General features: G+C 43.7%; 1 protein-coding gene across 1 annotated transcript in view; it reads left to right on the top strand.

Moving 5' to 3' along the window:
• The first annotated feature begins 3,713 nt into the window (after positions 1 to 3,713).
• Positions 3,714 to 16,471, top strand: part of LOC109873095 (protein phosphatase 1E) — a 94,545-nt gene continuing 81,787 nt past the window's right edge. The window contains exon 1 of the mRNA XM_020464622.2: positions 3,714 to 4,009. Within this exon, the coding sequence (XP_020320211.2) occupies positions 3,828 to 4,009 (182 nt within the window). The 5' untranslated portion in view covers positions 3,714 to 3,827. The remainder of the gene's footprint in view (positions 4,010 to 16,471) is intronic.

Genomic DNA, 16,471 nt, shown 5'->3' with positions numbered 1-16,471 from the left:
TTGGTTCTCATTTGGTATGGCAACAGTAGGGTTGTAAACTTGACCCCGTTTCTAAAATTCAGAGACATATTCTGTCTGGCAAGTGGCCCATGCTATTTAAAAAAAAAATATCTGTTATTGTACCAGGTAAGTTGACTCAGAACACGTTCTCATTTACAGCAACAACCTGGGAAATAATTACAGGGGAGAAATGAGCCAATTGTAACCTGGGGATTATTAGGTGACCATGATGGTTTCAGGGCCAGATTGGAAATTTAGCCAGGACACCAGGGTTAACACCCCTACTCTTACGATAAGTGCCATGGGATATTTAATGACCTCGGAGAGTCAGGACACCCATTTAACATCCCATCCGAAAGACAGCACCCTACACAGGGCAGTGTCCCCAATCACTGCTCTGGGGCATTGGGATATTTTTTAGACCAGAGGAAAGAGTGCCTCCTACTGGCCCTCTAACACCACTTCCAGCAGCTACTGGTCTCCCATCCAGGGACTGACCAGGACCAACCCTGCTTAGCTTCAGAAGCAAGCCAGCAGTTGTATGCTGCTGGCTCTAACCTGGTACCTAACCTGGTACGGCACATTTGTCAAGGGGGGGATACGAGAGGCAATTTCTTTGGATTGGTTTCATCCAAATTTGACTCAGCACGTGAAACAGTTTCTGTTTCGATGTGCTACGTGCATGCAAATTAACATTGCCAAAGGAACACCTCTGAAACCAGGTCATTTCCCTACGCCAAGAGGACTCTTTGTCCATCTTGCCATGGATTTTATAGATCTTGCAAAAAGAAAGGAAAAGGTACTGTTTAGTCCTTATTGACAGGTTCACCAGGTGGGTGGAGGCATTTCCCACCACACACTGTGATGCTAAGACAGTAGCAAAGCTACTAGTGAGGGCGATAAGACCTAGATTTGGTGTTCCTGAGGTTTTATCTGCAGACAATGGTACCCACTTCACTGGTGATGTAGTGAAGCAGGTAGCCATAATGATGGGAGTCCATCTACCACCCCTAGAGTAATGGGGTTACCGAGAGAGCTAACCAATCCATTAAACAAGGGTTAGCTAAGATATGCCACTCCACCAAGAAATCTTGGGTTGATTGTTTACCACTGGTGTTAATGAAAATGCGCAGTAGTGTTAATAAAGGCCTGGGGTATACACCCCATGAAATGTTGACAGGAAGACACATGAATGTTCCGGCACACAGACCCATGACTGACAGACAAATAGACCTCACTCTAACTGAAGTAGAACACTTGGAATACATGAAAGATTTAACTACTATTGTCAGATCTCTCCACTCTCACTCTAGGAAAGCTCAGGAGGAGAGACCAGGTGAGGACCCTGACTACCTGCCTGTGGAGGTTGGAGACTGGGTCAAAATCCGGGTCCACAAGAGAAAATGGAACCAGCCAAGATGGATGGGGTATGATATTCAAGGTAACCATGGCAACACCAACGGTGGTCAAAGTTCAGGAAAGATCCGGCTGACAACACCTGTCCCACTGCCAGAAGGTGTTCAGCCCACAGGAGATGATGGAGCCAGACACTGAAACAAGAGGCAGAAACAGATGTGAGTTGAGACCAAAGACTTGAAAAAGATGAACGGCAAGACCAAAGCCCTGAAGAACCAAATGTTTTACATGAGCAGCAAGGTTATGTTGTAAATAAATAAACCCTTAGGGGGGTATAAGAGAGGGAAGACGACAACATGTGGTCGTTGGTGGTTGACTGTGTTGGCTCTATCCACACTACTTGTTTGTGTGGGTGAAGCCGGCCCTGTCAACAAGTGGGTAAAGTTTATTCGAGACTTTGATAGAAAAGTGTCCCCAAAAGGGACTGCGGTGTCAATTTTGTGGTTCGCTGGGAAATTTGGAAATATTATGGGCCAGACTTTAATCGGTATCTTATCATTTGTAGTTCCTGTGTTGATGGGCTTTTGCTGTGTTTTGATTTTTTTGTGGTCTTGGCAGTGAAAAAGACCGTGCCTGGTTTAATGGTATTGGCTTTACCTGCCTCCTATGATGCCACTGGTGTTGACCCCAACTATGACCCCCTTGCTTGCACAACTGACCCAGATGATGTGATGGTTGTGAATGGTTAAAAGTTTCAGATGTCTAATGTCGATTTCTGTACATGGTTATATGAAACTAGGCAGTCTCAAAGGGGGGAATGTTGGGGGTTACCCTGGGGGTCGGGTGTAGGGCTACACCAATGCCATGATAACTGTATATATGTGATAACCTTTGTAGGCTTGCAATGCGCAATGATGGAAAAGTACTGGGTAAATGGAGATGTACTGCTTTAGTTCAGGCTGAGAATTGTCTTCACCTGCTGATAGTCACGCAGGCTCAAGGCTGAGATAGTAGAGTGAGAAACCACAGTCTAGACATGTTTTTCCTCATCGTCGATACTTTGTATCTAATCCAATGCAACAATGTTAAGATATGATTGACAGTAGGTTGTATAAAGAGTGTGGTCTCCTGTTTCGCGACACATATCTTTACTATAGACTACTGAGGTACTCTGTATGTGAATCTCTGTCTGCAATTGCATTTTATTACTAAAGAGTTTCATACCAAGGTTCCTGTGTCTGTGTCAAAGGACCAGCAAACAACTCCCAATCACGGCCGGTTGTGATACAGCCCCGGATCAAACCAGGGTCTGTAGTGACACCTCTAGCACTGATATGCAGTGCCTTAGACCACTGTGCCACTAAGGAGCCCAAAGTAAAAGGCACATGACAGCCCTCTTGCACCTAAAGGACTCTCAGACCATGAGTAACAAGATTCTCTAGTCTGATGAAACCAAGATTGAACTCTTTGGCTTGAATGCCAAGCATCACTTCTGGAGGAAACCTGGCACCATCCCTATGGTGAAGAATGGTGGTGCAGCGACGTTTCTTATCCAACCTGACAGAGCTTAAGAGGACCTGCAGAGAAGAATGGGGAAAACTCCACAAATACAGGTGTGCCAAGACTCGAGGCTGTAATTGCTGCCAAAGGTGCTTCAACCAAGTACTGAGTAAACGGTCTGAATACTTATGTAAATGTAAAATTTCTGTTTTTTTATTTGTAATAAATTTGAAAAATATTCTGAACAGTTTTTTCTTTGTCATTATGGGGTATTGTGTGTCGATTTAGGGGGAGAACAATGTAATCCATTTTAGAATAAGGCTGTAACATAACAAAATGTGGAAAAGGTCAAGGGTACTGAATACTTTCCAACTGCACTGTATGCTAATGATATTTGTTGTTAGTTACTGCACAGTGAAGGCAATTTGCCCACCTTTAAAGCTTATTTTAAAGCATGTGGTTTATTTAATCCAACTAGTATCTATTATATTGACAAAGTTGTGTGACCACTCTTACAATGGAACTGCATGTCCTCAAAGATCCAAAGATCCTAAGTTGCCGAAATGCCACGTGCATCCACTTATTAGTGCATTCGTAACAACCTAACCATTACGACACTTCTATCCGATCAAATAAGCTTCACTTAGCAAATTAGTAATTGTTTGTTTAACAAATTCGACACTCATTAACCTCCATACAAAAATTCCTCACTCTGATCTTATTTTCGCGGTGACTCTCTTGTACGTGCGCGTTCCCAAACTTGACGCTTCCTCCCTTTTATATATTAAAAAAATCCTCCCCTTTCCTATACGTTATCATCATCCACCCACCCTCTTCTGTGATAGAGCGAAAGCCTTGTTTACGCGCGCGCGTTCCCAACAGGCACCAGTGGGGAGCTGTCCAGCCAGCGATTTGAAGTAGTCTTCTTGCCCGGATACTGCTGTCTCTTGTCTGTCCAGGAATGAGAAGTGATGGCCGGCTCTGCAGCAGAGGAGAAAACCTTCCGAAGGTTCTTGGAGCTCTTCCTCCGAGAGATGAGGCCACCACTTCAGGAGAACGACCCTGTCCCAATGCGCCCTTTATCGGACCTCACCTCGGCGGACGAAGTGGAAGGGGAATGCCTCGATATGTGTCTTCAGCACCTGTGCAAATAGTAAGTACCGATTTGATTTTATAAATTGTTTTTGTATGCAGCTTAAACGAACGGTTTGTGTTTGCCTTTTGCATGACCAGTTTCAACTAGAATAGGTCAGGAATTTGGAGTCAACCTAAGTGAATGTACACTATAATTGTGTTGGCTGTAGTCTATTTCACAATAATCTGCTATGACTGATTTGACGGAAACACAGTTAATATAAAATATAAGCTACCGATAGCCTACAGTGTTCTAAAAAGATAAGCAGCTTTTACATTCTGTGAGCAATTTGGTTGCTACAGAATTGCTCTCCGGTCAGTTTTGCCTGGTGGCCTGTGAAGCCACTTGCAATATCCTGACATCGTCATCTCCCATGTTGCTGCCGACGTCATTGGATGGCTTATGTTGTAACATATGTAAGAGAGGAAAGACGAACTTCAAATATATTTCAGCTGTACGTCGGTTCCTCACCTTCCATTCGTGCATCCAAGTTATTCGAGGTACAGTTCATGTGAATTCACCCTCTCTTTTTGCGTCGCACGACGTCATTTCATTCGTAGGAAGGAACTATTGCATTCCTCAAATTAAATTCAAAGCTATATGTGTGTGGTCAGGTTTGAGCATTTTTAGATATATTACGTCACACTCGCACCCATAAATAGTACATCAAACCACCGAAGAGACCGACAAGACCATTGTGAATTTCTCAAGCATGTGGAGGATGATTGCAATTTGATACTTGTAATTTTGACACCACCAATAAATGACACAACAAGAACCAAACATAGCCCAGTCTAAAATAGAGCCATTTAATTGCCACTTTAAAAGGCACCCAAGTGTTTGGAAATAGTGAATACTTGACCTTGTAAATGTGAGCTTACAATGTATTATGTTTGATCTGTGTTTAATTGACATAGAGCTATTGAACTCAATGTTGAATTGGAAGTGCTGTGTTGGGTTTCTGTCAGTAGTTTACTGAAGCTATTCCATATCATACAACATTATTTTGATGTTCACTCCCCATTGCCCCATTTCAAAGACCTAATCTTGTTGTGCCAATGCCAACAATTTTGAATGTTTGGGAAGAGACTGAAGCGTTGAGAAGAGTTGTTGTATCAGTCTGCTAGATCTGTTTTGCACAAAGAGCTTATTGTCTATGACTGTTTGTTTTATTCAAATGTGCACACAGCTCTGGATGCTGCCAGAGCCTATACTACCAGAACAGACAGTAGGCCTGGTGTTTACAGTGGGGCAAAAAAGTATTTAGCCAGCCACCAATTGTGCAAGTCCTCCCACTTTAAAAGATGAGAAAGGCCTGTAATTTTCATCATAGGTACACTTCAACTATGACAGACAAAATGAGGGGGAAAAATCCAGAAAATCACATTGTAGGATTTTTATACATTTATTTGCAAATTATGGTGGAAAATAAGTATTTGGTCACCTACAAACAAGCAAGATTTCTGGCTCTCACAGACCTGTAACTTCTTCTTTAAGAGGCTCCTCTGTCCTCCACCCGTTACCTGTATTAATGGCACCTGTTTGAACTTGTTATCAGTATAAAAGACACCTGTCCACAACCTCAAACAGTCACACTCCAAACTCCACTATGGCCAAGACCAAAGAGCTGTCAAAGGACACCAGAAACAAAATTGTAGACCTGCACCAGGCTGGGAAGACTGAATCTGCAATAGGTAAGCAGCTTGGTTTGAAGAAATCAACTGTGGGAGCAATTATTAGAAAATGGAAGACATACAAGACCACTGATAATCTCCCTCGATCTGGGGCTCCAAGCAAGATCTCACCCCGTAGGGTCAACATGATCACAAGAACAGTGAGCAAAAATCCCAGAACCACACGGGGGGACCTAGTGAATGACCTGCAGAGAGCTGGGACAAAAGTAACAAAGCCTACCATCAGTAACACACTACGCCGCCAGGGACTCAAATCCTGCAGTGCCAGACGTGTCCCCCTGCTTAAGCCAGTACATGTCCAGGCTCGTCTGAAGTTTGCTAGAGAGCATTTGGATGATCCAGAAGAAGATTGGGAGAAGGTCATATGGTCAGATGAAACTAAAATATAACTTTTTGGTAAAAACTCAACTCGTCGTGTTTGGAGGACAAAGAATGCTGAGTTGCATCCAAAGAACACCATACCTACTGTGAAGCATGGGGGTGGAAACATCATGCTTTGGGGTTGTTTTTCTGCAAAGGGACCAGGACGACTGATCCGTGTAAAGGAAAGAATGAATGGGGCCATGTATCGTGAGATTTTGAGTGAAAACCTCCTTCCATCAGCAAGGGCATTGAAGATGGAACGTGGCTGGGTCTTTCAGCATGACACTGATCCCAAACACACCGCCCGGGCAACGAAGGAGTGGCTTCGTAAGAAGCATTTCAAGGTCCTGGAGTGGCCGAGCCAGTCTCCAGATCTCAACCCCATAGAACATCTTTGGAGGGAGTTGAAAGTCCATGTTGCCCAGCAACAGCCCCAAAACATCACTGCTCTAGAGGATATCTGCATGGAGGAATGGGCCAAAATACCAGCAACAGTGTGTGAAAACCTTGTGAAGACTTACAGAAAACATTTGACCTCTGTCATTGCCAACAAAGGGTATATAACAAAGTATTGAGATAAACTTTTGTTATTGACCAAATACTTATCTTCCACCATAATTTGCAAATAAATTCATTAAAAATCCTACAATGTGATTTTCTGGATTTTTTTCCTCATTTTGTCTGTCATAGTTGAAGTGTACCTATGATGAAAATTACAGGCCTCTCTCATCTTTTTAAGTGGGAGAACTTGCACAATTGGTGGCTGACTAAATACTTTTTTGCCCCACTGTAAGAACAAATTCTTATTTACAATGACGGCCTACCTACTTTTTTGCCCGACTGTATATATTGACATATATGAAATGTAATTGACCCCATGGAAAAGCCTACGTTTATCTAATGAGAACTCACATATTATGCATTTATTACACAAAAACAATTTCCATTTGTGGATATTTGCAGTGTTTCCTGGTTCTCTCTCTTATAATAGTTTGATTATTTGTTTTCCACTGTGTCATTTATGCAGCTCTAATGATAGTATTTTTAAAGGAGAGCAATGTCTTAATATGGCACAAAGTGAGACACATTCTTATACACTGTGCTGCAAGCATCAGCTCCTGTTGTGTTTCAGCTGAACGTGTGATTATTTTGTCTCTGGGTTGAAGATCTAATAATAGGCCTGGGAGAGAGGTGGAGATCCCCTTAGCTGCTCTCCCTGTGTGTGTGCGTGCGAGTTGCTCACATTGTGCTTATGTGCGTATTCGAAATGGTGGAAATGAACGCAGATGTGGATTTGTGTGTGTGTGTGTGTGTGTGTGTACGTTTGCAATGACGCCAGTGTGAATACAATTTTGTCACATTCCCATCCCTACCTGAGAGATTATAGGCACACATTTGAAAGGTAGAGAAATCAGCTCGGTTTCACACTTATGTGGGGTGGAATTGTGACATGGTACACGCGGGCCAGCGTCAGCCGGCTCAGTGTGTGGGTGAGACGCAACCCTCCTCTCAAACTGTCATGGCTAACACGTAATGATACTTCTGGAGGATAAAGGAATCACGACACCGAAATGGGACTGCGCTCTCTATCGTATATGTCACATTTAATGAAAACTCACTTTTGAATTTAACCCAAAAAAGTAGGGTATGATTGTCACGATTCAAAAACATTCAAGTGACAGGAATGCTTTGGCTTTGCGAACAGGAAGTCTGTGCTTATTGTCTGTCTGGATTTCTGAAACACTGTACACAAAGATTATGTACTTATGCAGCCATCAAATATAACAGTTGATCATTTTCCAACCATCAAACACAAGTAAGACCATTGACCTTCATTTGAATTTGTACCTACTCTGTGATTGACAGAATATGCTGGAAGCAGCACTGTCGGAAGCAAAGTAGGACGCAGACCTCACTCAGTTATTGTTAACGAGTGGCCACCTCTGTCCCGCTACAGCAGTGCAATTCCTGGGAAGTATGTGTGTGTGTGTTTTAAAATAGGATTTTTTTCACCTTTATTTAACCCGGTAAGCTAGTTGAGAACAAGTTCTCATTTGCAACTGCGACCTGGCCAATATAAAGCATAGCAGTTCGACACATACAACAACACAGAGTTACACATAGAATGAACAAAACGTACAGTCAATAATACAGTAGAAAAAAAGAAAACAAAGTCTATATACAGTGAGTGCAAATTAGGTCAAATAAGGGAGTTAAGGCAATAAATAGGCCATAGTGGCGAAGTAATTACAATATGGCAATTAAACACTGGAATGGTAGATGTGCAAAAGATGGATGTGCAAGTAGAGATACTGTGGTGCAAAAGGAGGTAATAAATAAATACAGTATGGGGATGAGGTAGATAGATGGGCTATGAACAGATGCAGTGATCTGTGAGCTGCTCTGACAGCTGGTTCTTAAAGCTAGTGAGGGCGATGAGAATCTCCAGCTTCAGTGATTTTTGCAGTTAGTTCCAGTCAGTGGCAGCAGAGAACTAGAAGGAAAGGTGACCAAAGGAGGAATTGGCTTTGGGGGTGACCAGTGAGATATACCTGCTGGAGCGCGTGCTACAAGTGGGTGCTGCTATGGTAACCAGTGAGCTGAGATAGGGCGGGGCTTTACCTAGCAGAGACTTGTAGATAACCTGTAGCCAGTGGGTTTGGCGACGAGTATGAAGCGAGGGCCAGCCAACGAGAGCTTATAGGTCGCAGTGGTGAGTAGTGTATGGGGCTTTGGTGGCAAAACGGATGGCACTGTGATAGACTACATCCAGTTTGCTGAGTAGAGTGTTGGAGGCTATTTTATAGATGACATCGCCGAAGTCAAGGATCGGTAGGATGGTCAGTTTTACGAAGGTATGTTTGGCAGCATGAGTGAAGGAGGCTTTGTTGCGAAATAGGAAGCCGATTCTAGATTTCATTTTTGATTGGAGATGCTTAATGTGAGTCTGGAAGGAGAGTTTACAGTCTAGCCAGACACCTAGGTATTTGTAGTTATCCACATATTCTAAGTCAGAGCCGTCCAGAGTAGTGATGCTGGATGGGCGGGCAGGTGCGGGCAATGATCTGTTGAATAGCATGCATTTAGTTTTATTTGCGTTTAAGAGCAGTTGGAGGCCACGGTAGGAGAGTTGTATGGCATTGAAGCTCGTCTTGGAGGTTAGTTAACACAGTGTCCAGAGAAGGGCCAGAAGTATACAGAATGGTGTTGTCTGCGTAGAGGTGGATCAGAGAATCACCAGCAGCAAGAGTGACATCATTGATGTATACAGAGAAGAGTCGGTCCAAGAATTTAACCCTGTTGCACCCCCATAGAGACTGCCAGAGGTCCGGACAACAGGCCCTCAGATTTGACACACTGAGCTCTATCAGAGAAGTAGTTGGTGAACCAGGCGAGGCAATCATTTGAGAAACCAAGGCTGTTGAGTCTGCCAATAAGAATGTGGTGATTGACAGAGTCGGAAGTTATGATATCGTTAAAGACCTTGAGCGTGGCTGAGGTGCACCCATGACCAGCTCGGAAACCAGATTGCATAGCGGAGAAGGTACGATGTGATTCAAAATGGTCAGTAATCTGTTTGTTAAGTTGGCTTTCGAAGACCTTTGAGATGCAGGGTAGGATAGATATTGGTCTGTAGCAGTTTGGATCTAGAGTGTCTCCCCCTTTGAAGAGGGGGATGACCGCGGCAGCTTTCCAATCTTTGGGAATCTCAGACGATATGAAAGAGAGGTTGAACAGGCTAGTAATAGGGGTTGTAACAATTTGCAGCTCTTTCAGAACATCAGCTATCTGGGTATGGGTGAAGAAGAAATAGTGGGGGCTTGGGCGTGTTGCTGTGGAATGTGCCGGGTAGTTGACCGGGGTAGGGGTAGCCAGGTGGAAAGCATGGCCAGCCGTAGAGAAATGCTTATTGAAATTCTCAAATTATAATGGATTTGTCGGTTGTAACAGTGTTTCCTAGCCTCAGAGCAGTGGGTAGCTGGGAGGAGGTGCTCTTATTCTCCATGGACTTTACAGTGTCCCAAAACGTTTTTGAGTTTGTACTGCAGGATGCAAATTTATGTTTAAAAAAGCTAGCCTTAGCTTTCCTAACTGCCTGTGTATATTGGTTCCTAACTTCCCTGAAAAGTTGCATATCCCAGGGGCTATTCGATGCTAATGCAGAACGCCATAGGATGTTTTTGTGCTGGTCAAGGGCAGACAGGTCTGGAGTGAACTAAGGGCTATATCTATTCCTGGTTCTACATTTTTTTGAATGGGGCATGCCTATTTAAGATGGTGAGGAAGGCACTTTTAAAGAATAACCAGGCATCCTCTACTGTCGGGATGAGGTCAATGTCATTACAGGATACCCCGGCCAGGTCGATTAGAAAGGCCTGCTCACAGAAGTGTTTTAGGGAGCGTTTGACAGTGATGAGGGTTGGTCGTTTGCTCGCAGACCCATTACGGATGCAGGCAATGAGGCAGTGATCACTGAGATCTTGGTTGAAAACAAAAACAAGTGTTTTTGGAGGGTGAGTTAGTTAGGATGACATCTATGAGGGTGCCCGTGTTTACGGATTAGGGGTTATATCTGGTAGGTTCCTTGATAAATTGTGTGAGATTGAGGGCATCAAGCTTAGATTGTAGGATGGCCGGGGTGTTAAGCATGTCCCAGTTTATGTCACCTAGCAGCACGAGCTCAGAAGATGTGTGTGTGTGTGTGTGTGTGTCAGAGCAGCTGACTAATAACCTTATAACAATGCTAATGATGAAAGCAGCTCGGCTTTGCAAACCCAGTCCGCTTGTGTTTGAAGCCGTCACCATCTCCTTATTTGACAAGGCACTTTGAAGCTGGGTGAACTGAGCAGCTTGTCAGGTGTTCCTTACACCCCTTAATGATGGCTGTTGACAAGGGAGTGGGAGAGAGAGGAACAAAATGGATGCAGGCATACATGTCAGCAGGCTCATTTGTCCTCACAATTCCACCATGTCATTATAAAGAAAAATAACCACAAGAGGAGCTTATGCAATATATGCAATGCATAATTCAACACATATGCTGTGGTGGCTAAAGATAGACATTACTTACTGCCTGACAGCTAGTTATGTTGGAACGGCTATAGAGGTCGTCTTGAGGATGGGTAACAATCAGTAGGGGTGCATGGGTAAAATCACTGGGGAAGTCAACCCCCCCCAAATGCCATATTACAACCTATGTCTTGTGATAATTGCATTGTTTGCTCTACAACCTGTTAATTCATATGCCTTGCGACTGTGAAATAAAGGCCTAAAGACAGAGACAATCAGAAGTCCTAGTAGCAGAATAAATTCAACCACACTTTTTTGTTTTATCACAAAACCGGATAGCAACCTCTGTCCAGTGAAGTCCACAAAGCATATTGCATGTACAGTAAGAGACAGTTACATGACCTACAACATGGTCAAGCAAGTTAATGTTTCCGACATTTTCGGGCCACTAAACAACTATTGATTTAGAACCACAGAGAGTTAAGAAAACAGAAGCTGCCTCCACTATTCAAGCACCATTTCAACTTCAACAATTTAGTCCAATCAACATAAGCTAAATATGATGTGGATTTCTGTTTGCATGTGTGCATGCATGTTGACTCACCCTACACCAATGCCATCCTCCTCTCTTTCATGCTGATGAAACGGTCTATCACTCTGTCATACATTACATGCTTTTATTTTTTGTTGTCCTGGGCTAACTGGCTATAATGCTTGCTCAGTAGCCTAACTTCCATTCATGGGCAACGTTAGCTAGTTAACATTAGCCTTCTACAGTCGTAGCCAAAAGTTTTGAGAATGACACAAATATTAATTTCCACAAAGTTTGCTGCTTCAGTGTCTTTAGATATTTTTGTCAGATGTTACTATGGAATACTGAAGTATAATTACAAACATTTCATAAGTGTCAAGGGCTTTTATTGACAATTACATGAAGTTGATGCGAAGAGTCAATATTTAAGGTGTTGACCCTTATTTTTCAAGACCTCTGCAATCTGCCCTGGCATGCTGTCAATTAACTTCTGGGCCACATCCTGACTGATGGCAGCTGCATTCTTGCATAATCAATGCTTGGAGTTTGTCAGAATTTGTGGGTTTTTGTTTGTCCACCCAACTCTTGAGGATTGACCACAAGTTCTCAATGGGATTAAGGTCTGGGGAGTTTCCTGGCCATGGACCCAAAATATCGATGTTTTGTTCCCCGAGCCACTTAGTTATCACTTTTGCCTTATGGCAAGGTGCTCCATCATGCTGGAATTGGCATTGTTCATCACCAAACTGTTCCTGGGTGGTTGGAAGAAGTTCCTCTCGGGGGATGTGTTTGTACCATTCTTTATTCATGGCTGTGTTCTTAGGCAAAATTGTGAGTGAGCCCACTCCCTTGGCTGAGAAGCAACCCCACACATGAATGGTCTCAGGATGCTTTACTGTTGGCAGTCCTCAGCAGTCCAATCCCTGTACCTTTTGTAGAATATCAGTCTGTCCCTGATGTTTTTCCTGGAGAAAAGTGGCTTCTTTGCTGCCCTTCTTGACACCAGGCCATCCTCCAGAAGTATTTGCCTCACTGTGCGTGCAGATGCACTCACACCTGCCCGCTTCCATTCCTGAGCAAGCCTCCTTGAAGTTCTTGATGATCCAATAAATGTTTGATTGAGGTGCAATCTTACTGGCAGCAATATCCTTGCCTGTGAAGCCCTTTTTGTGCAAAGCAATGATTACGGCACGTGTTTCCTTGCAGGTAACCTGGGTTGACAGAGGAAGAACAATTATTCCAAGCACCACCCTCCCTTTGAAGCTTCCAGTCTGTTATTCAAACTCAATCAGCATGCCAGAGTGATCTCCAGCCTTGTCCTCGTCAACACTCACACCTGTGTTAACGAGAGAATCACTGACATGATGTCAGCTGATCCTTTTGTGGCAGGGCTGAAATGCAGTGGAAATGTTTTTGGGGGAATTCAGTTCATTTGCATGGCAAAGAGGGACTTTGCAATTAATTGCAATTCATCTGATTACTCTTCATAACATTCTGGAGTATATGCAAATTGCCAACTGAGGCAGCAAACTTTTGGCCACGACTATACATCTAGCTACATATTGAACTTCCATCCTATCAGGCAAGAGGCACAACAAGTTATGAATTAACGGTTGGATCTGTTATAATCCAAATCCCCATCTCCATTCCTGGAGAATTTAGGAAATGGCCAATTTTAGCTAGCTAGCTGGACACTGGAAGACAACAACACAATGAGATGCAATAATTCAGGTTTTTCTGTCTGATGTATGCTCTCAATGGGATCTGATAGGAGTGAAGGCCAGCATCCCGGTGTTGCCTCTTCACTGTTGATGTTGAGACTGATGTTTTGCGGGTACTATTTAATGAAGCTGCCAGTTGAGGACTTGTGAGGCATCTGTTTCTCAAACTAGACACTCTAATGTACTTGTCTTCTTGTTCAGTTGTGCACCAGGGCCTCCCACTCCTCTTTCTATTCTGGTTATAGCTAGTTTGCGCTGTTCTGTGAAGGGAGTAGTACACAACGTTGTACGAGATCTTCAGTTTCTTGGCAATTTCTCGCATGAAATAGCCTTCATTTCTCAGAACAAGAATAGACTGATGAGTTTCAGAAGAAAATCTTTTGTTTCTGGCCATTTTGAGCCTGTAATGGAACCCACAAATGCTGATGCTCCAGATACTCAACTAGTCTAAAGAAGGTCAGTTTTATTGCTTCTTTAATCAGACCAACAGTTTTCAGCTGTGCTAACATAACTGCAAAAGGGTTTTCTAATGATCAATTAGCCTTTTAAAATTATAAACTTGGATTAGCTAACACAACGTGCCATTAGAACACAGGAGTGATGGTTGCTGATAATGGACCTCTGTACGCATATGCAGATATTCCATAAAAATTCAGCATTTTCCAGCTACAATAGTAATTTGCAACATTAACAATGTCTACACTGTATTTCTGATCAATGCCCCCCTTAGCCCTGAGTGTCTCTCGGTGGGGGAATGTCCCTCCAAACGGATCAACTAATGGTAGGGAGAAATAATAAATAACCCTATGAAATTGGACATCGCTTCATCACTCACACGATCAGCAGAAGCCACCAAGGCATTGCCTATACCACGCAATTCATTGACGACAACCCTTGTGTTTTTCACAATGCCTGTACTGGCGGCAGTAATAACTTTCCTTATATTTCTCATGCAACAAATACGTACCTATCATATGAACAACAAATGAGAACTGCAAAACAACAATGTGCTCGTAATGTGCCCATCCTCTGGCTGTAGTTCAATGTGGAGTAGTATTGAAGCAGGACTTTCATTCCATAATAGCAGTTTGACATGTAAAAGTTGCATTTCCTTCACGCAGTAATTTTCTGCAATTTCTTGGAGATTCATGATTAACCAGTGGAAGCAATTAAAACTCTTGTTCTGAGATGTGTGTGTATATACACTGCTCAAACAAATAAAGGGAACACTAAAATAACACGTCCTAGATCTGAATGAATGAAATATTCTTATTAAATACTTTTTTCTTTACATAGTTGAATGTGCTGACAACAAAATCACACAAAAATGATTAATGGAAATCAAATTTATCAACCCATGGAGGTCTGGATTTGGAGTCACACTCAAAATTAAAGTGGAAAACCACACTACAGGCTGATCCAACTTTGATGTAATGTCCTTAAAACAAGTCAAAATGAGGCTCAGTAGTGTGTGTGGCCTCCACGTGCCTGTATGACCTCTCCTGAGGAATCTCCTCCCAGACCTGGATTAAAGCATCTGCCAACTCCTGGACAGTCTGTGGTGCAACGTGGCGTTGGTGGATGGAGCGAGACATGATGTCCCAGATGTGCTCAATTGGATTCAGGTCTGGGGAACGGGCGGGCCAGTCCATAGCATCAATGCCATCCTCTTGCAGGAACTGCTGACACACTCCAGCCACATGAGGTCTAGCATTGCCTTGCATTAGGAGGAACCCAGGCCCAACCTCACCAGCATATGGTCTCACAAGGGGTCTGAGGATCTCATCTCGGTACCTAATGGCAGTCAGGCTACCTCTGGCGAGCACATGAAGGGCTGTGCGGCCCCCCAAAGAAATGCCACCCCACACCATGACTGACACACCGCCAAACTGGTCATACTGGAGGATGTTGCCGGCAGCAGAACGTTCTCCACGGCGTCTCCAGACTGTCACATGTGCTCAGTGTGAACCTGCTTTCATCTGTGAAGAGCACAGGGCGCCAGTGGCGAATTTGCCAATCTTGGTGTTCTCTGGCAAATGCCAAACGTCCTGCACGGTGTTGGGCTGTAAGCTACGCCTCGCTCAAAGTTGAATTGGGATACCACTCCGACTTGATGGGGCTTGCGGGATCGTGCTTAACAGAGGGGGAGGGGTGGGGGTGTGTGTATTGGGATTGAGCCTAAGCCTCCTACTTCCCCCATTCACTCCACTCCCTTGTCTCCTGCTGCCCCCGTTACCCTCACTGGGGTGGCTGATGGACAGTTATTGAGAGGAGAGCTCTTCTAAACTTAATTAAACAGGCACGTCTCACACAGCTGTAAACAACCATGTGCACATCCGGATTCCTCCAAGAAATGCATTCATGAGCGCGCGCACACACACACACACACAATTTGCTTCTGTACACTTCTGGAGTAACAATGTGTGGTGTCGGAAGCGCTGCAACTGAAGGCTGCGTTAATGAGCACTGCTGTGTGACCGGATTGGACATCAGAAGAGCAGGGGAGACATTTACATGTTCCACACTTGTTTCAACCACATCTTCTCATCCATAACGCAACAGGAAGAGGGGGGCTCATCTGTTCCCTCACCCAAAGTGCCTCAGTCCTAATGGACTACCAAAACGTCGCAGAGTGGTACTGGATCAAGCGTGGTTTTCCATTCACGTCTTAAATAACTTCAATGTAATTACAATGTTAGTGCAATCTTGCAGTTGTTCAGGATTAATGAAACAACTGTAATCAGGCCTACAATTTGTCCATCTCACAAAAGACTGATGAGATGCTCTGTTCCGAATGATCAATTCCACTCATTTTTCAGCTCTCACATCAAAGAGTGCTTTACATGAAAACAAATCATGTATTTATGCACAAGAGCTCCCTGATGAAATTGTCCTGTTCATTTTTTGTGTCACGCCAAAGTCTGGCTAAGAGCTTTTTGGCATCGAATTAGAACGTGATTGTTCTTCAGCAACATTGACAGCAGCTGCTCCCAAAACACACACACACACAAAATAATTAGATAGAGATTTTACAGAAGACACATTGCAGGCATCTGGTTTAGAGAGAGAGAAAGAAGGAATCCGTCAGCCTCCCTCATTTGTCATAAATCTCGAGACGAGCAGTGGCGATCCGTCATTCAGGGCAGGTGAGAGCCCCACC

The sequence above is a fragment of the Oncorhynchus kisutch genome, linkage group LG28 (genome assembly GCF_002021735.2).
Source record: "Oncorhynchus kisutch isolate 150728-3 linkage group LG28, Okis_V2, whole genome shotgun sequence".
NCBI lineage: Eukaryota > Metazoa > Chordata > Actinopteri > Salmoniformes > Salmonidae > Oncorhynchus > Oncorhynchus kisutch.
Note: the sequence above shows the minus strand (reverse complement) of the source record. Positions and strands in the feature narration are given on the sequence as shown.